This window comes from Vanellus vanellus, assembly GCF_965231255.1.
Source record: "Vanellus vanellus genome assembly, chromosome: 6".
Taxonomy (NCBI): Eukaryota; Metazoa; Chordata; class Aves; order Charadriiformes; family Charadriidae; genus Vanellus; species Vanellus vanellus.
The window spans coordinates 47,625,001-47,652,334 of record NC_138911.1 but is presented as its reverse complement, the minus strand read 5'-3'; the positions used below and the strand labels follow the sequence as shown (position 1 = coordinate 47,652,334).

The 27,334-nt window shown below is 41.0% G+C and overlaps 1 protein-coding gene across 1 annotated transcript in view; it reads right to left on the bottom strand.

Annotated features, from left to right (window-relative positions):
* Positions 1-27,334, bottom strand: part of NRXN3 (neurexin 3) — a gene marked incomplete at both ends in the record, with an annotated part of 989,746 nt that overhangs the window by 920,269 nt on the left and 42,143 nt on the right. Inside the window, one exon of the mRNA XM_082484857.1 lies at positions 24,519-24,548. Within this exon, the coding sequence (XP_082340983.1) occupies positions 24,519-24,548 (30 nt within the window). The remainder of the gene's footprint in view (positions 1-24,518; positions 24,549-27,334) is intronic.

Below are 27,334 nucleotides of genomic sequence, written 5' to 3'. Positions count from 1 at the left end.
AGAAGTTGCCAATGAATACTTAAGCACCGAATGAGCCAGCTGCCCACGCGCGCCTGCACACACACAAACATTTCTTCTTCACATGATAACCTACACCAGCAGAAAGGGTATTATAAGGACACTACTATTTTCACTTTATGCCATATGAAGCAGTAGTGCACTGGCAAAGAGATGGATGAGGTGCTTTCACAGATTCTTAACTCCTATGATTCACATTTCTCTTTACAAACTTAGTTTAGTATCTAGCTTACTTATTAAATGGTTCTGCTTTTTTCTGGATTCTTACCAAAAAGAGCAAAAAGAGGAGATGGTGTCTAAGATTTTATCAATGCAACGAGACTTTCTGTCCTCTCTTTCATACCACCTCTACTTTGAAGAAAAGTTCTGAGTAATAAAATACAACAGCCAGAGTTGAAGAGTGATGAAAGGAAATAGGAAACTGAAACACTTAAGGCTGCTCCAAGCAGAGGAGCTGGTCAGGGAAATGCTCTTGTGCCAGCAGTTCCAGGACTGGAGGAAGAGAAGGAGGGGAACATCTAAGCTATAGCAGTAGAGGAAACAGAAAGATACAGGCCTCACTAATTCAGCTGGGACATCATAAAGAGTCTGAACGATGAGAGAAATTTTGAACCTCGCAAATTTACTGCAGCAATAACACTACCTTCAAGGGGTATTATTCAAGGTTCCCAAGAAAATCGTTCACTCTCCTCTTTCACTGACTCCTGCTGCTAGTCCCCAGTATCAAAACTCTGAGGAATTCTGAAAATAGAGTCAAGTCTAGAAGTCACTCAGCTGAAATCACTAGAGCTGCATAAATATAAAAGCCACCATTTAGATCCAAGGAGAGAACATTTTGTAGGGAGAGTGTCCAGGTTTACTCTTCCATTTCCTGTAGGGTCTGCCTTGCAGGGCTCAAAAAGGGATATTTTGGGCCGTGCAACTGTTTAAAATATCTCTGCATTCAAGTTATTTTCCCAGTTCCTGCAACATACTGCCTGCAACATTTTGGCAGTAAACTCCATTTGCTGTTAGGAAAGGTGTTTAATATTACAACTAGAAATTTGTTACATTTTTGGAAACTGAAGCACAATCAGACAATAAAGGCCTATAACTACTTTTAATCTCTTACAACACTTTTGTTATCTGAACAGCTGTGTGGCAGCACTCACACCCATGGGAGCCTTTTTTCTTCAGACAGTAAATCAAGAGTAGTCTCTCTTCTCTGGATAGTAATTCTGCAGCGTTTTCTCACAACTCTGAACTCTCCTCCCTTCTCCCTGCAAAATCCCACTGATGATCAGTCTCATTAAGCATGTTGCTATGCTCACACCTCCGCTGTATTTGGCCTCAACATATTCACATTACTCTAAAGCTTCACATGACCCTGTTTTGGTCTGCACCTTGAAAGATATACCAAGGCCTGTGTAGAGATCAACTCTGGAGTTCTGCAGCAACGTCTGTCACCACAGTACCTATTCATATATTTACACAACTCATCTACAGGTGCTCATTCTTAATGATATGCCTTCGGCTGCTTGTTTTTGTAGATTTCAGAGCAAAGAACTGATGTGGCTTCCTCAAGCTGGAACTTGCCTGTATTTAATAGGTCTCTTCTCAGAGACCTAGAAAAAAAAAGGAGAAACATTCAGCCATGAAGTGCCTGAGCCTCCTTGAAGTAACCACGAGGAAGGCGGCAAGGCCTTACAGTGAGAACACTTATTCCTGCCTGTTCACAGCAGGACTGAACTCCACCACTTCATTGACTGTCAGCAGGAAAGAGTAGTCAGTCATTGCCAGCCAAGGTAACCATATTCCTAGTGATCAGTTGCATGAGAAAGTGTAAAGATCCCATTTTCAATTCCCTGATCTAGCCAGATCCTTCCATATAAGTCCACCACCATAAAAGAATCAGACATTATTACAGTGATGAGGATGGTATGTGCAACAATTTTGAGACAGATAATGTCTCCATTGGCTCACAACCATAAACCTAAGCATAAGATTCATCAATACTTGTGGCCTTCCAACTTGTGACCTTCCCACCTTCCCTGTTACTACCTGCTCCCTACTCCCTTCCATATGTCAAGAAGATTCTTCTTTGGCGTTAATTAGTGTTAGTCCCCTGAACTCCAAGAAAGTTGTCTTGATGTAGTCCACCACAGAGCATGGCCTCTGTGATTACACAGTGAGGTTCCAGTCAGCTCCTGTCCCAAGGCCTGAGATTTATATGCCGCACAATCTCCTTTTGGCTTGGCATTATCTGCTCTGCCAATGGTCTGAGTCATCCCCCTTAAGATGCAATGGCCCCGAGGTGGGACTGACAGGCTGTGATGAAGAGGGGCGGAAGAAGGGGGTAGATGCTCCCTTTATTTTGTCATTGCATTTACCCAAGCGCTGCAAGGGAAATGTTACCAGGAAGCTGTTAAAGGGCAACTTTTTCTGGAGTTACCGATACATCTCCATGTGACATTTACTCTGCTAGGAATGATTTATCCCTTCAGAAGGAAAGGCCTGAGTCACAGCCCAGCAATAACAAGTAAATCACCTTCTGGAGGATGATAATGGCTCTGCCCATCATAGGGCTTTTTTAAACCTATCGGACCAAACTCAACCCCATTCTTGATGAATAGTTAAATCTCACGTTTCAAGTACACGTGGTATTAATGTCCCAAAATAGACAAGAATATCTAGGGTTTATACCCTCCTGTGCTACTAACTCCCTAAGGGACCCTATTCATTCTCCTCCCCTTGAAAGACAAGACACTAATTATTCCCTAAATCACACAGTGATTATGGGAACACAAATCAATACTGTCAAAGAAATCTGACTCACAGATGGGAAGTGCCAGTGAGAGAGTAAGGAGTACCGGCCTCTCACTTTTCTACCGTTCCAACTCAAACATAATAGAAGATCCAGGATCAGGAGAAAGGACTCATCTGTGCTGAGAATCTTCCCAGTACAAAATCCTTCCTAGCACTAAAAAGCCTGACAGAAGAACAAAAAAAAAAAAAAAAACACAGAAAAATGACAGAATAAAAAAGCAACAGTGTTAATAAATAATATTCACCACTAGAATGCTCTTTCACACCTTTCCCTGTGCCTTATCAGGTTACAGCAACTTATGTTCTGCCCCAAACCACCTGCTGTTCACTATAAGATTATTCTCCAGCGATGTATTCTCATTATTTAGCCTAATCCACTTTGAAGTGATTTGAGCTCCAGTTTCTGCACACGTTTAACTTTGATCACTTACAAGTGGAATCCTCCCGACGTACACAACATCTATGCAAGTACAAGCAAAAGACACAGAAGAAACACAGGGTCACAGTTAAGCATGTACTCGCAAAGCTCTACAATGTGACCTAGACAGAATTACTGGAGGAAAGGGGAGAGAGATTTATACGTATTTACATTATCCTTACTTCTAACCAGGAGCAACCTCCCCTTATTCTAAAACACTGACATTTCCTATGAGATTTGCTTAAATAAAAGATAGAAAATGAGCCTTTGGCTGCAGCAACTTCAGCCTAGAAAATAATGACACACAGATAATGTCAGACAGGGTTAAAGGCAGAAAGGAAGTCCAGCAGCTGTACCTCCACAGGGGATCTCAGGCAACCAGAAAGTTTCTGGTATGACCCAGTGCTGCAAAGAGCAAGAGTCACACAACACCGGCAGAACCTACAGTCAAATATTTTCACCCGCAGGGATGGCACTCAGGTGATCACATGCTGGCATGCAAACACTGTACTCACTCCAAAAGTCTCCTTCAAGTTGTTACAGGATTTTGATGTCATCAGAGCTTAAAGGTAGATCAGCCAAGGCTTGTGCATGCAGTGGGCAGGACCACAAGTGCTTTATACTCAGACCTAAGCCAATTATATTTTTAAGATGGAGAAAGTGAAAAGCAAGGACATAGGGCAGACTACAAAAAAAGAGGTTTAAAGTTACCTGCCTTGCCTTTGCTGGGGGCCTTTTTTTCCTCCTGCCACGCACTTTCAACATGCAGTTTCATAATCTTCTGGGTTGCAGCACACCGTGCACTGTCCTAACAGGGTCCCTGGGGAAAAGTCTATCCTTCAACCGCCTCTGATCTGGCTCATTGCTTACTCCTGCCAGGATTCTCCCACAGCCATGTTGTGCTGCAAAGCCCCTGCCTATTGAAGTCATCTTCTGCTAGCCCCACTGCACACTCCAGAAGGTCCTCTCCCTCCACCACATGATCCAGGCCCCCCAATGAACCACATTTTCCTTCATTCTGAATGGTCTTGTCTGAGCTCATCCCTTGAGAGAGAGAACGATGTGGCATAGTAATCAGTAAGAAAAATCCCATCTACCACACTATCAGTAAAAGTTCTGCTTAAGGAAGAGCTACTGAATTTGGCCATGTGTCACATGTCAATATGGACACTACTCTCTTCCAGTAGCAGCTGCAGACTAACTGCACTGGCCTGTGAAAAGCCATTCTTTCTCAGAAGTGGCCCAATGACTGCTAAAAGGTCAAGAATTAGATGAAAGCACACCTTCTTACACTCAGCCAAAATACATATCCTGCAGCCAGTCAGATCAAGTGTTCCTTGCATACACTGTGAGGTTGGTCCATCTGCAAAAAAGACTTTCTACTGCAGGGGAGCAGTGCCTTGAGAAAGCACAAGTAAGAACTGATAAAAGAAAGTCACTTCTCAGCAAGTGAAACTACTCTCTCACTGTCTGGCATGAAACATGGATTTGGTAAGAAAGAAAAGGACAAATGGGAAGCATAAGCAAATCCAAAAGAAGTCAGAAAAGAATATGCAAAATGGACCGTTTGCTTATCTGCAAGTGGAGGCATCATGTCCCTCTGCTCAGTACTTGCTTTGATGTGTAACTGGAGAACTTTTATGGTCTTTTGGAAGACAATAACAAAAGTTAAGGGACTTTAGATCAACACAGGATAATGACTCTTAATTACAGTTCAGTGCTGAAACACTCTTATTCCCCTCTTAAGGGTCAAAATATGACACTTTCTTCTGGGACATGCCTCTAGTTATTTTGACTGGAACAATCAGCTCCTTGAAGGACAATACAAGAAGTCCTTGCTCTTTCCTGATGAATATTTGTTCCAGCATCACTAAACGGTTCAGAGGACACAGAAAGGCAACTGTGACTGATACCTCTGCAGCAGAAATATTCATTCTCTTTCGTAATGTAGGATGACATGGGCCACAAAGTTTATATTGGTATATGATTTCACTCAGTCAATGAGGTGGTATTCAGATTTTCATTCCTGTCTAAACTGGAAGGCTATAAGGATTAGTATTTTGTGACACTAAATACTACTGATACTCCACCACCACTACAGAGCTGTTTGGGAAGCTGTTCTGTGATGTTTGCAGCCTGAGCAGATGCTGGCACTATTGGAGGTCTCAGAACAAGCCCACTGCTCATAGTGCTCTTTCTCCATCATTGTTCATGTGAACATTTGAGGGCTTCTTTGTACTGATTCACCAAACTTTTCTCTCTTTGCCTTCTATCCCAAGCCCTTGGATGCTCCACAAATCCAATGTCCAGACTGTTTGCTCCATTGCACAGAAATGCCATCATGCTGAGAATCATTTGGCAACACCTGCCAGTGATGACTGTGTTTTATAACAGTCCATTAGCGCAAGGTTCTTAATGAAAATGAAAGCTGGTAATGAAGCCAAAAGGCAGCAGCAGCCTCCAGTCTGGGGAGGGTAATTAAGCTAGAAGAGATGGGGAGACTGAAGAACAAAATTAACACATGGATAAAGAAAAAAGAGACCTGGTAGTGCATTAGCACTAATGCAGTTATGGCAAACCATCCAGTTTCTTTTATGAAAACATTTTGTTTGCATTTGCTGGACTATTTTTATATTGCTACCTGATACAACAACAGATTATTGCTCCCTCAGAGATACAGACATCAACTAGAGCAACACACAAAGGATTTCAATGTGGAGCAGATAAAGACCCTCTGGAAAATGAAGGATATCTATATGTCTATATTATGGTACATTTGAGCTTTGAAGAAGGGAAAAGACTTAAGTTATCCTCCTCTAAGTCGCCATCTCATGTCCACTAGGTGAGGAAGAAAAAGACCGGCTCCCAAGAATAGGAATTTCATTTTGTTTATATTCAATACAATTGCCAAAACTCAGTGGCTTACATCTTTTCACCTGGTAAAGTACTCTATAAGCTAATACTATAGTTCTCATTGTTAAGATGTCCCCTCTTGATACTGGACCTCGAACATCTCTGTACGATTGACTGGCACCCCTTCTGGGTAATTCCTCTGGGACAACACCAGGATAATTCTTTTTTCTTCTGTGCATCTATGCTCTGTATATGCTTAGAAATGGCTTTTGTTTCGTATCTTGCCACTTTCTCAGCATGAAGTTTAGCTATACATACTAGGTCTTTCACTGTTCCCTCATAATCAAGCCATGCATGATCTTAATCATCGAGCCCTTTCAAAATTCTTACAAATTGTTTGACATATCTCCACCCTACAGTATTTAAGGCCCTTAACAGTTTAGTCTAGGTGCAGCTTATCAGATTTCTTTACAGATGAATTATCCACCTACTGCTTTATGAAGGATGTCATGGCACTTATGCAACATTTATGCTGTTTTCTATCCACACTGATGATTGCAATTCTTCCCCTTCTAGTCAAATCTACACATTTCATTAATATGTCATTTCTTCCCCTCTTTGTGATCACTGAGAAAAGCGCTAGACAGAAATGACAGTAACTTCCAATTTGTCTAGCCTTCCCAGTTCATGAAAATGCTGTTGCATTTTGTATTGCTAATTTATTTTAGAAAACTCTTCAAGTTAAAGCCAAATTTTAATTGTTTTTTCCAAGTAAGATTATATAGGGCTTTTTGTGAAATAACACATTGAAGTCTAGATATATCACAACCACCGTCTTCCTTTCATCCATTAATTTTGTAACTCAGTCCAAAAGTAATCAAATGTCTTCTGTGAGTTTTGTTTATTAAATGCCGCTGATGATTGCTTATGGTTCTGTTACTCTGTATAGTTACAGATTCATTATTCTTCATATTGCTTCCATTATTTTATTAGAGGCTGATAAGGCTTTTAAGAAACAGTTCAAAAGTTAATTCATGGAATTGTTTGGGGAAGGACCAGAATTTAGTTATATATGGCATCTAACTGTTGAAAAGCTGCCATAGCTTTTTATTCTCCAAAGCATAATATACAGGACCAGAAGAAACAAGAGCAGACAAAGACTAGAGGTTATTTTATGATAGTTATATTATTGATGATATAGTTGAGACATACACACAATGCACCATAACTATTAGGCAAATCCAAAAAGGTTTGACAGCCTCACAGAACAAGAGACTGATGATCCCACCGCCTGTGGGTTTGGCTAATTTTTACATATTTCATCATCCTATACAGCACAAAGATATCTTGTAGACTTCAGTGTCTCACACACTAGAAATTATAATAGGAAAAGTGTGCTTAAAGCACATTCTTTGAAGTAATGCCAGCAAGGTACGCAGAAAGGGTTACAAAGGGGACAGTATAAACCAACAGAGACTTGCAATAGAACTGGCACTTTACCTCCCTTGAGCAGCCCACCATGCCAACACTTGACAGCAAGGGGTACCATGAGTGGATAAAAAAGGAGACTCTGCCTCTCCCTGCCCCATCCCCACTGTGCTAACTGCCCCCAGACCCTTTTGTTTTGCCCTGGTCGAAAATTCATATTAACGTTTCTAAACATTTCCAGCAGTGGCAGCAGTAATAACACCAGCGGAGAGCTCTGTCGGCTGGCAGGACAGCCCACTGCCCGCTTTGGCTCAGACATTGTACCCTGGGAAGACTGGAGACCTACAGTCAAACTCCTTTATGAGTGGATTGAATAACTGGCTCTATTTACAGCTGTTTATGTGGCATCCCAGAAGCCACCAGGTAAACACCTGAACCTAGGCAATCACTGGCCTGTAACTAGAGCCTTGCCATGTAATAAATACACAGCTCAGTAAAAAGACAGATAATCTCGTAATAAGAGACTCTTGAATCAGTCTTGTTCTTCCACTGTTTTCCCCTTTCTCTAAAGCACTCCGTTAACAAAGTGAAACCTCCATGTACAATGAAAGTTAATCTCCCCATTTCTTGGCAAACCAGTGTCTCAAATACAGTAGGGACTTTTTAATTAATATTATTTGCCTGTGAAAGACTAAGAAAATGCAACAGAAGCAAATTCTACATTGTCTAAGAATAATATCATTGATCATTGCTTAGGCACATTTCTAAATATGGCTTCGACGTGACTTGCTGTACCTAGCATGTTCAACTGAAAGTGCACTCAGCTCAGTAGCTCTGTGCTGCTCTGCTCAGGAATCTGAGCCCCTGGCTTGTTGCTGGCACTACCAGTTCACCCTGGCTCTATGGAAAATCAGGTAATCTCTGTCCTTCACTGTCGTCTTCTGTTAAGTAGGAAATACTTAGTGCTCTGAGTGACTACACAGTAACTCCTGTTCACAGCTCTACCAGTGTGTCTTGTTTCTAGCTCTGCTATCCCACCAAACTCTACTTGCTGAAGGTTCAGAGTGATATGCACTAACCCAACTGCGTCCCAGCAGCAGGACGACATCAATGCCCTAGATCAGGGTGCCAGAGGGACCCAGAGCTGCTTTATCGGGCATGGCAAGTCAAAGCAAGTCAAAATCAAGGTTTGTGTGGTGGAGCTGTGGGGCAAGACAAAACAGCTGTACTACAGCTCCAAATCTAGTCACTCAGGCAGGGTAACATAAGGAGACACTTAAAAATGTGTTTGGCATAGATATTTGAGGTGGAAAGATACTGAGGGTTATTCTGATAAAAATATACTTGGAACAGAATATATTTTTGAATCACAGCTATCCATCAATACAAACAAGGTAAAACAAACTGACATACTAAGAATAAAATCAGAATAAAAAATATAATACAAATAATGATCACCAGCTGGAAAGAGAACAGAGGCTTAGGCAATCATTATGGAACAGTAGTATCAGGATATTGAAACTCTCATGGAAAATTGTTATTCATAACTTCTGCAAGTTCATATTCTACACAGCCAAAGCTCTGGGAACTCTCTGCTCCTGTCCCCAAGGTGCCCCATCAGCCAAACACACTCTAATCAAAGCCAACAAATCCGCATTATAAGAGTAAAAGATTAATGTTAACTGAATTATGTGAAGGGGTAAAGAACAAGTATCAGAGAGCTCAAAAAAGCATGCAGGAATGCCCATGCAATAACTCTATCCAAATTCTTTGTGTGGACTCAACAGGGCACAATCTCCCCATTTCCACTTACAACTCATCTTACTGATGCCTGACATTAAAAGACAGAAGGGGAAAACCACTCCAACTTAGAACCAGAGTAAAATGAGTAAAGTCAGGATGTGCCTGATACTTATCACAAAAGCAATGACAACATTAACTGGCGCTTTCTTGGTATGTGTAACATAAGAGGGTAAAGACCATACAGCCATAGCCCCTATTGTGTTTGTATTCCCCTAAGGACGGGGCTGAAAGGCTTGAGTGAATGGGGACAGCACATACAGCGGGAAAACACAAAGTGAAAGCAGTAGCAAGGGCAGGACAAGAAAAGTTTCTGTCCTGGCCACTTCTCTGAAGAGGATGTCACACCAGGGCAAAATAGGTTAGGTGCCTGTCAGTCGCTGCTGCCATGGCTGCTGCCTGGTGAGCAGCCAGCAATGACTCCCAGAAGCTGGAAGCCACGCAGTGGAGAGCAGGCAGCAAGTTCAGAGGCGACACAGCCCCAAGGTGGAAAGCCAACACACCAAAAGGTAACTTGCCTGTCTCTGGCTTCAGCTACCCTGCGTAGGAATAGAGAACATCCTTCCAGTCTGTTCCTTTGACTAGTTCAAGCTGCAACTAATTAGTCTTGGGGACAAACATTTAAGTAGGGCCTGTAGTGATAGGACAGTGGGTAATCGTTTTAAACTAAAGGAGGGTAGATCTGGACTACATACAAGGAAAAAATTTTTTACAATAAGGGTGGTGAAACACCGGCACAGGTTGCCCAGAGAGGTGATAGATGCGCCATCCCTGAAAACATTCAACATCAGGTTGGACGGGGCTCTGAGCAACCTGATCTCATTGAAGATGTCCCTGCTCGTTGCAGGGGGGTTGGACTAGATGACCTTTAAAGGTCCCTTCCAACCCAAATTTTTCTATGTTTCTATGAAAAATAAACTGTCCTCAGGGTAAAAGCTCAATTTCACTTGAAAGCAGGGCTGCTATATCTTACTGAGAAACACCTGAGGCTCTCCAGCAATACTGAGGTTAGCACGGACCCTGCATGCCACCAGTCCCATCACTCACAGACTCAGCAGGGCACCTGATGGAGCTTTTGCCCCCTTCCCGTCATCCCTCTCCTGTTTCCTGGCACTATTTGCTTTCTCAGCACTAAAGGACAACTTCTCTCAGGGTCTTCAGGCAGTGCTGCACTACAAACACAAGTGGTGCCACAGTCAGGAGAGTTGAAGAACAGGACTAAAAGTGAACTAAACTCTTTGCCCAGGGCTGCAGCCCAAAGTCTAGGCTCCCGTCAGCGGTGACATCTACCTGGCCATGTACAGGCACAAGCCAGTCTCCAGGCTGGTTTGTAGATAAGGTGCGGCATGGCCCAGCCTGCAAGCTGTATGGCTCCTCCAGAGTCTGGGATACATGGTCTGCCAGTCCCATGGGGAAGTTCCTCTTCTCATCCCAAAAAGGGGCTGAGCATTGGGTCTGCCCCACTCATTACACAGAGAACAGATAATAGAGGGACAGAAATAACCCACCACTAACCACATGTGACATCATGTGGTTGCACATGTGACCACAGCATGGGGCATGACAAGAATACTCTATCCTCTTCTTTTGTATTTACTACCCAAAAAACCTAGCACACTTACAGAGAAATTAATTTAGTTTCATGCAACTTAAGACAGGAAAGTTATCACTGCTTCCATTTCACACATGGACAAGCTGAGGTTCACTGTGGGCAATCAGAACAGCCTGAAGCAAAATCACAGCAACCAAGAACTGAACTGAGGACTCTAAATCTTGTGCCTTAACATTACCTTTCCTTTCTCAGCGTGACCTCCTCCCAGACTGAGTTGTTACTTTTCCATATTCAAGGGTATTACTTTCCTCCCTAGAGAGACCTGAAGGCTGAGCTGGCTTCTCTCTTCTTTCTCTTTGCTTAGAGAAAAAAAAGAACCATCCACAAACACACTCCAAAGGCAGTCTTGTTTAATCCCAATGTAATTCTCACTGCTCCTTCTTAATCCTTTCACCTGTGAGATAATTGCCAGCATTCTGAGAAGAACTCAGTACTAATCATAGACTTGCATAAGAAGAGACAAAGAACCAGATAAAACAGACTAAAGGAAATCACAAGGCCTTGAATTAACCGTGCACATACACATCCATTCAAGACACCCTGCTGAACTAGCCTCTTTCACGACAGATAAAAGGTCCACTAATGGGCCTGGAGGAGAAGGCCGTGAAAAGCCATGTCAGTAAATGAAGGCTTTAGTCTTCTGTGTGCATTGTAGAATGAGAAGTCACAAAAATCAAAGAACCTAAATAAATTAGCAATAGTAATACCTAGCTGCCTAATATTTAGAAAACAATAGTGAGTAGGGGTATCTTCCCACCTCATTCTGTCCAGAAGGCCGGTGTTCATGGCGGATTCCTCTCCCACCACTTTATCTGGGACACTCCTCCCAGATAAGAGTACGTATGTTTCTACTACCGTTCCCATTCATTCCATTTGCCCCCTCTTTCCACTGCTGATGGTGTACATCCGTTCTTCTTCCTCATAACTGAAAAAAACCCTTTCCACTCCTTGACTATTTAAGTACCCTTTCTTTTCCATTTCTCCTTAAAATTCATGCCTTCACAGCACAGACAAACCCACATTGCTTCTGTGCACTCGTATGTATTTTCCTAGGAAAATCCTTACACAGTACACTTAGGGCACCACTGCGTTGTGGGTTTTTTCATTCTGTAGATTTTTGTCACAGAGAATACGTGTTGTTCCCTTTGTAAAATATGATTGCTATTTCTACAGTCATGTACACGTTTATCAGTAGATAAATACAGTTTTAATCTTCTTAGAGAATCGCTTTAGCAAGTAGAAACTAATTGGGAGAGTCCTTGGTAGAACAAGCAAGTTATTTGGTGGTTTATAAGACAGATTGCACTGGTGCCTACAGAAACAGGAATGGACAAGAGAACTCTGGCATTTATTGCTTGTTCTCCAGCTCTCTCCATCTCTCTGTGCTTCTGCTTATTCAACCATAAAACAAGGAAAACAAATAATTAACCTTCTTACTGGACGGATGTGAAGCTGAATGATAATGCTTTGTACTCATGGCGTATTGTTTTCAGGACACACTGTAAGTGTCAATGCAGCAGCCTCCTTGTGCAGTGGTGAAGGGCTTTTGTCCCCACTCCACTGCTGCAGAGACACAAAGGCCCCGACAATTCACAGAGAAAGTCAGTCACAGAGCAAAGAACACACCTCTCACATCTGAGCCCTCTCCATTAAGTGCAACGCTATTTAGGAATGTACTCCAAGCATTTGTAAGACACTTATCAGGACAGGAGGTTGGTGGGATGTCAACATGCCACATGTGCACTGCTGATGACAAACAATCAGCATACAAAAAAGTATTTTTCAGGAGAATCACAGACAGATAGGGCTGGAAATAGCACAGGGGAGAAAAGCAACCACTCATAAGATGGAGGCCATAATTCAGTATCTCTTAAAATGAACTGCTGAGAAATGGCCAACCGGAAATCCCAGCAAATAGAGCTGTAACGAGCTCAAGACCGGAAAGAAGGGAATGAGTGTCTATCCACTGAGCACATCAACAGGAAAACTTGTAAAGAGGTTTCAAGCTCCCCAATCAGTCAGATGGGAGAAGATTCAGAGAGAAAGTGATTCCTGAAATAAATTTCTTTTTGGTTATTTTTGGAAAAGGAGACAAAAAGGAGGGAGGTTGGTACATTGGAAAGCCGACAAAAATCATTATTCTCTATAAATTGCTTTGACATTGTATAGGCAGTGACCTTCACAGCACCACCAGTTTAATGGCATTTACTCCAGCAGTAGCTGATTTCACTATTAAACAGGGATGCATAGCACAAGATTACACAACTAAATCACTCTTGTAAATATTTAATATCATTGCCTTTCTTTTTTTCCCTTTTAACAAATCGCTATCAAAGGCAGAGCACACAGTAGAAAACACATTTATTTATTCTATCCTGGAAAAAGCTTAGTGCTCATGCATTTTATCTATCTAGTTCTCCAAATGACTTTGACACTTGAAAGCCCTTGTGATCAAAACAGTCTCAACGAAGGCAATTTTGCAACCATTTAAGAACTGATTTCATGCACTGATCAACATTTACCAAACTTGCGTGATGGAATAGCACAAAGTTTAATCCAGCAGATTGACAGCAACCACCTGAAGGAGAAAATTAGTAAGAAAACTACACTGGTTTAAACAGAAGTACCTTAGGAGACAAAAAGAAAGAAAATCTGAGATGATCTCTCCACTCTTCCCTTCCCGCCCACCAAAGAAAAAGAAAAAAAAAAATATCGGTATTTGGGAAGTCAAAGGGAATTGGCACTAACAGAAAAAAGTCATACTTCTGGCTGACAATACAATAAGCGCATCCACCACATAATACATTCATTCCATTATGGACATACGGGGCAGCACGGCAGGAAATGAAGTGTCCACAGATTTCTCTTCAAATACATCTGTTTTAAAGATGGAGTCAATAGATATAACAAATAAAGTATAAGAATGTAGCAAAGAAAAATTACTAATGATGTCTCTAGTATCATATCTAGTAATACAAAATTGACCGAAAAATTGAAATGCTAAGCCTGGAATCGAGTACCTTAAGTATAGCAAGTCATTTTTAAAGAGAGCCTTACGATCTGTACATTCTGATTTTTCCTACTTTAGGAAAAGACTTTTTCCACAGTCTGGCATAAATGGTCTGTCATGTTGTGGCAAAAATAATATTCTGTTCAAACTGCAGATGATCAATGCCAGAAAGTATTCTTTATGACAGTATTCCAGCAGACAAATAACAAAAGTTATGCGTCTTTTCAGCAATTTAGCAATAGAGGAAAGATAAATCAATGGATATTTACGAACTGAACAAATTCTGGGGAAAAAAATAATTTGGTAAACTGAGGGATAAAAAACAGATTGCCCCACATGTCTACAGACTTCATTGAGACTGTCTGTGGAGTAAGACTATCCAAAATAAATATGTGTAGTTGGAAACGGTCAGATAAACGTAGTATTTGCATGATGGGGTTGGCCGGTTCTGTAAGGCACTGGTGCCCGAAACGTGTGTGCCCTTCGTCAGAGCTGGGAAATGCAAATGCGCGGCGATGCTGGGTGCTGCCCTGGGTTGTATAAAAGCTTGCAACATCTTTAATGCAGAGCTAAGCGAGAGCCTGTAATCCCTGTGCTGCGATGCAGCAATGTGCTCTCCCCTCGCAGGACAAGCCAACAGCTATGCAAGATCCTTTTATCAACATTCACAGGGCTGGAAAATAACTGCTCACAGTTTGATTCCCAACATTACCGAGTGAACCAAGAATTGCTCAGAGAACTGGCAGCTGAATACACATGTAAAAGACAAAGGTTCTTCAGTGATATTTATTCTAGCCAAGTTTTAATATTTCAAGGCTTATAGCAACTAACTCTTTACATAATCAAATGTAATTGTCTGATCCCAGCTGGTGATCAGCGCATTCATCATCAACCTGGTCATTATTAATATACCAGTAATTAGGGGGAATAAAGGTGTGTGCTTTATAATGCTGGCTTAATACAATTCCACCGTACCTAATAAGACCACAGCTCCTTTTAAAATACAATTATTTTAACATTCAAATTATACATTTTTCTTACCACCACTAACAACTAACAATCACAGAGCCATATGATTTTAGAACAAATACTGAAATGTTTTTTTAGAGTCTTCAGTAAAAAGAATTTGCTCAATTAAAAGGAACTGTGTTTTGCTTTAGAGCTAATCTGACCCATAAGCAGTTCCCCAATCAAACTGTGATTTGAGAGAAAAGCTCAATTAAAATGCATGCAATTGACAGAATCAAATCGTAAACACTTACCTACACACACTACATACATTCTTCTTGCTCTACTGTAGGAGAGAAAGCGATATCTCAGGCACCACGGTGTGGTACTGCTTGGCAAATGCTACTGACTTTTTTAATGGTGACAACTGTGTACAGAAATTCTCAAAGTACCAGTTCTGTTTAAAGCCTTTCCCCACAAAGCAGCGCTGGTAAAGGACAGCTTCTATTAAATGCTTTGCAGTCTTTTACTTTAACAAGAGGAGAACTAAGGCCATCATTTAGTGAGAACCCCTGAGATTAGTGTTGGAACAGCCTCAGAGTCAGATTCTTCGCTGCACTATTTCTTTTACATCAGTGCATTTCCTCTGCTTCGATATCAGTTGTACCACAACAAAATCCTTGCAGTGCAGTCAAGAATATGGCTCTTAATACCACTACACCAAACCTCTCGGTATATAAAGCATATCCAGTACGAGATCAACATCTCGCAGAAAATCCTGCTAAAACAGAATTTGGGGACTTTATCCTTGCAGGTACACAACATGTTCCCAGGTGCAAAACACCTTTAATTTCTATGGGCTTCACCAGCTGTTTAGGGAACACAGTACTTTAAGCACAGCGACTTGCCGGGTAAGTTGTCTGTAACATAAATTTCAAAACAAAAAGGCTTTGAAAACAAATGAATACGCTGCAGCCTGTGAGTGCTGGATTCACGCCTGATTCCTTGCTCTCTGTAGTGGTATTTTCTATTCCCTTCCCTTACTTCATAGATCAGTACTGATCTCTGTTTGGATACGTGCACTCACAGCTACGAAGGCTCTTGAAACAAATGTGGGAGTGAAAGCCAGCATGAGAAGGAGCTCTAGCTCCATGAAAGAGGTGAGTATGGCCAAATAAATGAAAGGTGGTGGGTGTCAGAGGAAGATCAGCAACTAGCAACGGTGCCGGTCAGAATCAGAGATCAGAAAGCAGAATCAAAAAACAGAGTACTGAGGTGGGGAAAATCACACACAGTTAGATATGACTTAATAACTGACACAGACAATACTGGGTAAGTTATATCAGACAACTGGAGGAAGTGTGACCTTCTTCACAGTAGTAGTTTTACAACCATTTGTATGGCACCTTATCCACTAATCTCTAGTCAAAATATTTACTATCTGGTAAAGCACTGCAAATAAGGCTGCTGCTTCTAAGCACTTACTCTCAATGCATAAGATCCAGCTTACACAGGACATATTTTCCAAACTGTTCAATACCGTAATGTTATCACTCTCGTCCACAAAAGGCCACAATGAGCCTTAAAACAGGAAACGCCCCTATTTCGCTGGGTTTCATATTTTTGCAGGGCTGATGTGTGTGACAGGGGTCTATTTCAGTTCCTGATGGCATTATCACCATTTTGCTGCATTACCATAAAGCCCAGGAAATAAGCTATTACCCACCATCACTCCTCCCAAACGTTATCACGGAGAATCATGCATTCACAAAACAGCATTAACTGTGAGAATTAGAGTCCATTTAAACTGCAGCTGTTCCTTCATTCCCAAATAGGTTCCGAGATCAGAACTTCTCCCTGACTGGTCTCATTACCAAATGTCCCTTTCAACTGGAAGAAGAAAAAGATCACTTCAAAAAAATTGTACGTTTTACAGATAACGCTCCTTCCCGATATTATGACAACCAGGTAAGTAACATTAAACTGAAGACTTTTTCAAAAATACAGTGGACATTTTAGCTTTCAGAATTGTGACTTGAAATTTTGCATTCAAATCATCTCTGGCAACAGAAATGAATCTGTAATTTTGATTTTCTATTTCTAGTTTATCTCATTTTCAAAATCTCAAGCTTCAATTATTTAAGGGAAAGACGTTCTGTTTATTTATAACGATAATACTAACTCTGCAGTAAGGGTTTTCTTTGAAATACAAAACCTAAATCCTGGATCTAATATACATGCTGATGTTCCTTTCAGCACTAAACCCATGCCCTGGAAAAACCCACAACCCTATATTCTGCTATTATCAAAGAAAACATTGCATATTATGTTCCATTTCCCTCTCTGCTTCTTTGCCTCTTTGTTACTGTCCGTTGGAAGGACTCCAATCTGCGGGGAAAAAACACACTCAAATCTAAACTGAAAAACCTAAATGCCCGGAAAAGGCACAATGTCTCTTTAAGAGTCAACAGTAAATTAACTTGCCCATAAGAGTGCAATAATTAGCAGTTAGTAGCTTATTAAAAGGATGGCAAAGGCCAAGCTGCCATCTGGGATCTCCAGTTTCTTGTGATTGTTATTATGTCAAGATGCGCAACTTGCATTAGCTTTCATGTCACTGTGCTTGCCCTTACTTTACATGTAAATTTTAATGAAAGATACAGCACTTTAAAAATCAGATGTCCATCAAAAGTGCTATTAGTCTGCCTTTTACAAAGCATATGGCCTCTTTTGCTGCCTCTGCATCTCTACACACCGCTGAATGCCTCAAATGAAGAAAATAGAGGAAGGGAAAAAAAGCCTTTCAATGATATCAATTAAATATTCTCTTTGGGGAGAGTGAAACCTGAGCCTCATCGAAAACAGAAGACTACAATACAGCCTAAGAAGACAATATTTTAGCTCCTGTTTACACACAACATGACCACAATGCCTTTAACTCTCACAGGAATCATTCTTCTTAATAAAAATGAAAGCCAATGAAGAATCAGCTGTTTATTCACACGTTAGAAAGACACAGTTTTAAAGTAAAGCAGAAAGAAAGCATGTAAGAAAAAATAAATTACCTATAAAACACAAAATACTTAACACGTCATTAAATATTTTATGCATACACGTTATTTGTAAAAACACATGCTTATATGCACATACAAAAAATAATTTACCAGAAATGTCCTATTTAATGTCTCATTTGTCTGCCTTCATAAATATATTACGAAGAGGCCTAAAAACATGTATGTTTATAAATCTATTCCTTTGCGTTAGTTGCCATTCAACATTTAAGTGACTTCATTCACCAAATTTCAGAAAATGTCATCACCTCTGGAATATAAAGAAATAGGATGAATGCCTTACAGAAACGTCCCCCAATATCCTACATTTGAAATTCATCAACTTCCAATAATTTCTAATTAGACATAAGAATTACATTAAAATATTTGCTTTTTCCCTACATACAATATGAAAACAGCAGTAAAAATTTGCTTACAAATAATTTTTCCACAGGAATGACATCTACATTCAAGGGGCCTTGTTTCTATCAAAGAGGTTTTACAGACTGGGTACTTGCTAACCATAAAATCAAGTGCTTTATTTTTCAAACAGTCATTAAGAGGAAAGTAAAAACTGAAAGTTACCATCCTTATAATAATGCAGGAAAACAAACCCAATACCACAAATATTTTAAAAGCACTAAGGAAAGGACATTTTAAACCCAAATATTAAGATATTTTACAGGGCAAAGCAGAGCTTAAAAACCACTGCCAAGGCTGACAAGATGAATGTAGTGTTGTTTTTCCCCTTGTATAATTAGATATTTACAGAGCACAAATGATTTAATTTGTTACTGATGTTTTACTTCAACATTTGCATAAACTCTTGGTCATTCAGATGGACTTATTCACATCGCTCTGAAATCCTAATAGTATTACTGGTGAAGAAGAACACAAAATTATTTTCCAGATCAGTAAGGTCCAGTCATTTCCTTCTATCTGAGTCCACAAATGCTATTTCCTTTTTTTCTGTGCCATTACCTCCTGGTCAATATTATTGAACAATTGAAAGAAATAACAACCTCACACTGCTCACTGAGTGCAATGCTGAACATCACAAGACTTAAAAGACCTACTTGGGTTAAGGGCAGTTAGGACCAAGGGAGATAATCTGATTTTGCAATTCTGAGAACTACACGGGGAATTTGCCAGTTGCCTTTGGTCTACACAACATGCATCTAAAAATGTCCTACCTATGAAATATGAGTACCCTCTCATTTCTCTTTGAGAACAGAGAAAAAACCTGCTTCGTGGTGAAAATGAGTGTGCAGTTTTTCATCCCAAGCAGAACTCCTGACGGAGGGAAGGAGTCCAGTGACTCAGAGGAGAAGCGGCAGTCTGCAGACTGCACGGGCGCTACGGAGGTGTCCTGTGCACACCCAGAAACCAGCCGCACCTCACTGTCGTTCTTTGTGTCAGAGGGGACGTTTGGGACTATTTAGGTGAATCTTGGCCCACTAAATTCAATGTGAATTTTGCTATTGCCTTCAGGAAGTCATAGGACTTCATTCACCAAAATAGCAGAGTCCCACCAGGAATGCAGCCAATTTCCTCTGGAGGCACAAACCTCAATAGAAGCCAGATCCAAACCAAGAGTGATGATTAAAAAAAAAACGCTACATATAAAAGAATGGTGAAAGGTAGCAAAAAGGCAAATTATCATTTCCTTAAGAAAGGCTGTCAAGAGAACAAATGATATGGAAGAACATGACTACACATTAACTTCAGTTCAATAGCAAATTAGAGTTGGGTATTTATGATGTCCTTTGGTATCATTTACTTGTGGGGGAGTGTTAGGGAAATAAATTCAATATAATAGTTCCTTAATTGTCAATTTCTCTCCAGAAGAGAAGTCGTATTCAGCAATTTATGCCAAACTAAATAAAAGTCCTCCCTGCTCATCATACGTGTACCACATCTCTGCGACCAGTTCCGTACGCCTAATAAAAACACAAACAATTCATATATATTCAGTTCAGGTTAAAATGCAAGTGGTACCCAGGTGCTTTTCCATATTTCACCACTCCAGCCAGCAGCCATTACCAAAACACCTCCACTTCATCTTCTTATAAAAAGAAGATGAACTTATAAAAAATAAAATATCTCCTGAACTTTTTAAAAAGGATGGATACAGAAGAAACCTATTTACTACAGTGGAAGCAACTAATGAAAGACTTGTTTCAAATGATGAATGCAAGGTCACAGACTGCCATACGGTGTGAAGAGGTTTTATGAAATCAAATACATCATATCGTTTGACTACATACATGGCATGAGACAGAGTGGCTGCCAGTTTTTACTAAAAACTACAAGAATGTCAAAAAATAAGAACCTTCCACGTACAATCACTAAGGCATCTGGTGCCACCACCTCTGTGAGCTGAAGGCCATGTGTGGGTTCAAAATTACACTGCTTGAGCCCTCTGAAGGTAATACCATTTTTCATACAGAGTGATGGTTCTCTGATGAAGTCACTTGCTATAACTAGAGCTAAAAAATACACATAGCTGGGAAGTGAAACAATATTTTCAGTCAATGACACAATAAATTAAGTTTCAGTGCATATGAATTAATTGCGGACTATATATTATAATGCTTATTCCTACAGGTTCAACTGGGAGTTTTGCTTCAGAAAAGACATCTAGTTTAGTTCTGCACAGACTGGCCTGCAGCACAAATGCCACCGGAGAAAAGAAGGGAGCTACATGAGCTAACATCACACCATACAAGACTCGCCCTGATCTACACTGATCCTTAAATCACACTAAACCATACATCAGCCAACTCAATTATTGGCAGCTGTGTTGAGACACAGTAACATTTTGTAGGGTGTGCTTAGAACTTTAGGTTCTCACACTTTTACAGTGTATATATGCGATTATTATGTTCTAATGTTCACCTCTTGCTAAGAAGATAGCTCTGAGTACAGTTTATGTATTATCGTTCATTGCCCAACTTTGAATAAAATAGAAAAGCTATGGAATTAACTATTGGAATATTTTTTCAACCTTAAACCAGAACAAATAATACTGATTACATGATGCACCCCATCACAGAGAATCCAAGAATAACAACTTGTTATAAGAAGGCAGGGCATCAGAAAGCGGAATCACACAAAGAGAAAATGTTTAATATGCCATTTTGCTCCCCAGAATTCAGGTATTACAGGAGGAGTGATCACTGGGCAGAGGCTGCTTGTGCCTCAGAGGAAACTTATTATGAACAAATCCTCTGAGCTCTCCTATCCGCCCAAATTTATAGTAGTGCAATTAATCATTTCATCCCCCACTGTCTTATTGGCATGGACACACCCAACATCCTCCAACGTGTTCAAATCATGCTGATCAATAGATCAGATTCTTCAGCAGTGTATTTGTTGAAAAGGAGTAAGCCTCAGCATAATAAAACCTGTTAATCTCTCTATCTCATTGGCAAATAGGACAATGAAATGGATTTTCCTTGAGCAGTGGTTATAATTTATCAATTAATCTTCACCTTTCCCTCCAGTCCAACTGGAGACCCACAGCAGGTTTGCAGCATTTTGCCTTTTTGACAGTTTTGATTAGGGATGGATGACTGCCCTCTGCATGCTAAAGATAGGTGTGAATTGCTGAAGAGCAAGCTGGAGCCCCAGAGCAGCCTTCCATGCCCTGTGCTGTACTGAGCTGCAGAGGAAATGGACCTCTCTGTTTAGCGGTGCTGATCGCTTCTGTTTCCTCTGCAGCTTTTTGCAATTCAATTTCTATTTGAAAAACACCTCTTCCGTAACAGAGAGGATGGGAAGCAGAGCTGGGAAAAGAAATGATAGCTCAAAAGACCACCGCCGTTGAAGTGTACTGGACAAGCCCAGGTCCTACTTCCACCAACTCCAGTGCCAAAATTCCCAGCAGTGGCGTCACTCCAGTGCAAGAGAGTCGGCAGTACCAGCTCACTGGCAGCTGGCTCTGTCTTCAGTTGAACTGATGGTCCCTTTGCAGCCCAGTGTCGCCAGCTATAGACAGCCTGACACTGCGCAGACCATACTTAGCGTGAACGGGGAGAAAATAACATCTGTTAAGAAGGCCTCAAAGCATTCATCCTAATAAATATTTCTTCCATAATTCAATACAAAACAAAAGATTGTTAAGAGACTTTTAAAAGTAAAGGCATTAAGTTCCAGTATGAACCACATTCATAAAAATACATTTTTTCCATTAACAAACAAACATTTTACAAGCAATGAAGTCTTAGAAAGAATGCAATCTCTACCTTTACTTCTACCTACAGACAGGAAGGTGTGCATCCATTTAAGAGGAGAAACAAGAGAGGTGTCCATCATGGAGGAGGCAAAAGAGAAGAGAAGGAGGAAGCATAAAAACCAGAAAATGATGTCACTGGCCACACTTAGAAAAAAAAGAAAATGAGCGTATTTATGCAGCAGCCAAACCCAACAAAACACAATGTCAAGGGAAAAGCAAGAGACACACCACAACTAAAGCACAAAGGAAGGCTTAAAGAACTGACAGTACAACCAGCAACTGCCTGGTTAAGGCTTTTGGCTTTAATTTGATTTTCTACTGAGAAATGCAAACCCTCATGCAATAGCACGCCAGTGATATGCCTCATTCCACATCAAATTCAAAACAGCAAGGGAAACAACAGAGTAGGACAGCAAAGAAATAAATCTCATGGTAATATATTTGCTAAACACATTTCACCTACTAGAGCTAATGTATTTGTATATAATGTTGACATTGCATATTTACTCACACATATACATTTACATATTTTATATCCATCATATTTTTATGGAGAGTAAATATTTATCAAAAGGGAGTATTTGTGAGTTGGTTGGCAAGAAAAGAGAAGCCACTGTTCCCTGATGCGTCATGGATAGATAAGGGTGGCTAAAGTTGCGAGATGCCAATAGTTTTCACATTTTTTTGCCAGCCAAGAAAGGGCTGATGACAGTCATACAGGCCTGAATAGGTCATGCAAGTCTTCATGAGCCAGCTGGGTTGCAACTTGTAAGTTAAATGGCCAAGTGCATCTGCTTATATAATCCAGTGCTAAATCACAGACTACTACAAAGATATATTCAGTATTATTGAGATTAAAAGTGGCCATGAAAGTTCACTGTCCTGATCATTCCCCACATGCCATCATCCTTCCGCTGCCAAGGGCTTGCCATACTCAGCTGCATCCTGAACGACTAGGACATACTGCAGGGACCTATCTGCTGGACACTCCTTCACCAAGCATGACCTTCGAGCCATCAGCCCGGGGAACAGTAAGTGGGGTTACAGAAGCAGCACAGCGCTTCCCAGAGCTTAGCCAGATGCTCCACATGCCAAACACCATGGTCTTGACACACGCTCATAAAGAGCCCTGCTTTCCTGCCACAAAGGGATGCTAAGCAGTACAGAAACTGAAGAGTGAGCCCCAACTTCACCTCGGATTGTTTCCTAAGCTTTCACGACCTCAGAGCAGACATCGGCCTTGAACTACAGAATCAAAACTGATTACGTCCTAAGCCTCTCTACGTTTTACTGAGATATATAGAAACTATGTCTCTTTTATTCAAGTACCTAATTACTCTTGAGCCTTCATAGGCTTCACTCTGGACTGTCTAACCTCAGATACGTGTTCACTTAATGGTAAAACCACTATTGTGTGCACCTAGTCTAGGAAAGCCTCACCAGGCTTTAGAATCAAAACTCACATTTTCTCCCCACAAACAGTTGGTCTGGTCTTCCTAGTGCACCAGGTGCACATACCTTGCATTAAGTCTTCAACCATTTCACTCTTGCATTCGCAAGACTGGAATACATGACCGCTGCTGCTAACCCCTGTGTACGCACGTCAGAAAGACACTAACACTGTTAGAGGAAAACAGAATCAGCCCTCTCCCCACTTTGCCTCTCCTCACCAGCTTCTTGCTTCACATGTCCACAGTGCAAAACGGGACTAATGATCTCATCATGTCACAGCCAATAGATCTGTAACACAATCCAGGCTGAGATATTAAAATGTGAACTCTGATACAGGTCTAGATCCCATTTGTAGCCTAACCTGGGGTTAGCCCTGTTCTTTTTCTAAACCATTTTGCTCTGTGCATATTTGAATATTTTAAATTGCAGACACAGGACTTACAGGCCATTATATGCAATTTTCCTCAGGATTCATAATGAGTTAGGATCATGCCATGAGGGCTATTAACATATTTTTTGTAATAATTGCACTCTTAAAAGTAAAGACCAACAGTGAGGTCTACATTTACCAGGCAGAAGTAGGAGTCATTACAGCTGGCACAACAAGAAAGAAACTGCAAGATAAAATAGTTGGTGGGCTGCACGGAAGGGGGAAGCATACCTCTTTACTGTCCGTGGAATCTTTTCATGCTCCCTCTTGGGCACCCAGTCCCAGGCTGACAAGTAGCCACAGCTCATGGGACACAGAGGCAAAAATGCAAATGGATTGACTGGCACCCAGTAGGGCTTCGTTGCTTTTGTCATGCAAAGCTCAGCTCAGAAAAGCAGCAGGGACAAAACTCTTTCACGATCAGTGACTGAAACAAAGAGAAAGTCAAAGGACTTACCTTGTTCACCCATCATCAGGTGTGAGAGGCCTTTGAGAGAGAGAGAGAGAAAGAGGAAGTAAGAAAAAAAAGAACAAAACAGAAAAAGAAGCAGCAATATCCATGCACTCTGGTCGCAGTCCAATGCCTCTCAGGATTGGAGCTCGCATACTTGAACTAGACCAAGTATGGCTGTAGAACACAGGGGGCACACACATGCAGGTGGCTGCTTTCCACACTGAGCAGGAAAGCGTCTGTCACGGGTAGAAAAAAACCTGCCGGTAGTTGCAGAACTGTGTTTGAGGTTCACCATATCCCTTAGGGAGCGACTCCAGAAGAACTGCACACCGGTGTGGCTAAATGGGCCAGGGAAGCCAAGGTCTGCAATAGGGCTTTGCAGGGAGCATTTGCTCCTCCGGAGAGCTATAGAAATAACTTCTCCTCAGCTAAAGATTTAAAATTCAAGGCTGCAGTGGTCAGTGAAAGGGAGGCCATGATCCCACCACATCTGCTTCAGAGGAAACATCTGGGCTAAACGCATACACACACACGCACACACAAAGCTACCCTCATTCTCGAACATGGTGGCTTCAGAATGTATTTTTAGGAGTCGATCAACACTGCTCACACTTACTAATTAGATACCAGTACACCAGACGTGGCAAGGACTAAAAAAATTACCTGTAATCTATTTTTAATACTACTCCATTTCCTTCCTGGGAAGATTCAACTACAGAGGGCAGCATGTTACTTCATGGCTCTACAGCTGAAGCTACTCTTTAGTTTCATAATTCATAATTTCATAATTTTAGCTCTATAGATAAAGCTACCCTTTGGTTTCATAATTCAAGGTAAAGCCAGAAAGCAGCATAGCTCCCCACAGAAGCGTCAGTCACTGTCAGCTCCATAGATGGGCCTGTGGTCGTCACTTGGGCTGCTCCAGTCTCTGTCCAATAACTCTTTCTGGCATAAACCTTTTTTATTTCAACTAAAATCCATTTCTAGCCCCAATTTTCAAATATGTTTACTGTACAACTGTATTCATACAAATATCATTTAGATACTACTGTATATATATTCATGCCCAATCCATTAAGCATCAACTGACCCATTAGTTAATTTGGTGACACATGATTCCACAGAACTAACATATACAAAAATCAAGTCCTACCCACTCAAGCCATGAGTGACCCCTTTTCTACCTGGATCCCTGACCTTCTTCCCTTAGCTTGTTTCCTTCTCCACATCTCCTACCCCTCACAGCACTAAGTATGGCAGGGATCTTGATATACATACACACACACCCCCACACACACCCTATCTTAACTCAGTTTATTAACCAAACAGGGCTGTGACTTTTTTAATTTCACGGAGACTGAGAGGTCAAATGAATTTATTAGAATGAGAATTTTCAACAAGCAGCATGCTGAGTTTGAATTTGTTTATTTCTCTCTTTTATATTTTTCCTTTGTGTCTGCTGAAGAAATCTAAAATCCAGATCATCCCAAGAATATGTTCACCCACAGAGAACTCCAAGCCAGATAAGGGGATTAATAACTGTAAAGTCTAAGGAATGCAAATATCTTAATGTTCTTGAAGATTATTGTGGATTTAGAAAAATAATCAGAAACACAACATAGGTTTAGATTTTTTTAGGTTTTTAGCTATAAATAAACATAGCAGATTTGATACTGTAGGACATATTTCTTGTCTAAATTACAAAATATAATTTCACTGAATCATTTTGCTCTGCTAGAAGAGTGGGTTGAATTTGTGTCCCTGTTTATGGCCACTGACCCCATCATTCTTGATAGGCAAATCTTAGGTCTGTCCAAATGGGCACTTGAAAGTCACTGTAAAAGGCACTGTAAAAGACGAGAAGACAAAAGTATAATTGTTAGGACCTACAAAGCACCGAGACCCTGTAGCAATGGCGAAGAAGGAGAAAAGACAAGAATATGGCAGTATGACGTGCAGCTGAAGTTGGCCAAATAGGGAGGGGACATCAGACCCAGAGCAGAGATAGGGGTCCCAAGCCCTCAGCCCTTGTACACCGCAGGGAAGGAAAGCCATGGCTAAGAGGCACAGCACCAACAGGTGCAGCTGCTGGGGATGGCAGGGGCCTCATCCGCTTGGGGAGACGGGATACTGACAAAGAGGAACCTCCAGAGAAAGTTCAAAGCAAAAGCCTGCATTAAACACCCTGAATCACACCGTAAGAAGACCCCTTCTCTCTCCACAAGCCACAGAGGACCTACAAAAATCTCAAAATGTCAGTAATGTCAACACCCCTTTTGTCCTTACCCCCGAAGGCCAATGCTGTGTGTGCTATCTGTCAGGCTGTCCTGGTTTGAGGCATCAGCCAGGTGCAGCCCAGAGCCCTTTGCCGCAGTCCAGGAGTGAGCACACCCCCAAATGTACCCACTATTCTGGCCCCCGGTTTGGCCTTGGTTCAAATGCCCGCAACTCTGCCTTCTGACTCTTTATTTTTGACAAATGTGAAATAAAACAGCAGTTGCAGTATTGTATGTACCTCTTGATCGTCTAGTCCCAACTAGACAATACAAGTAGGGAGATTAATGAAAAATAATAATACCTCCCTACCACCCGCAAATGTTACTTTTTCCTTTTTAAAACAGGAAGAAAAAGGAAGGTGGACTTGGAGATACAGCAAAAAGCTCTTATTATCTCTTAAGTTGTCCATTGACACAGAACCTTATTTTAACAAAGAGAACACTAAGAACACTAACAGAATTCCAGATTCATTGTTAGATAGAATAATAATATAAATAATGAAAAAACATATCAGCTTTTCTCATCTGAAAATTTCCCTCCCT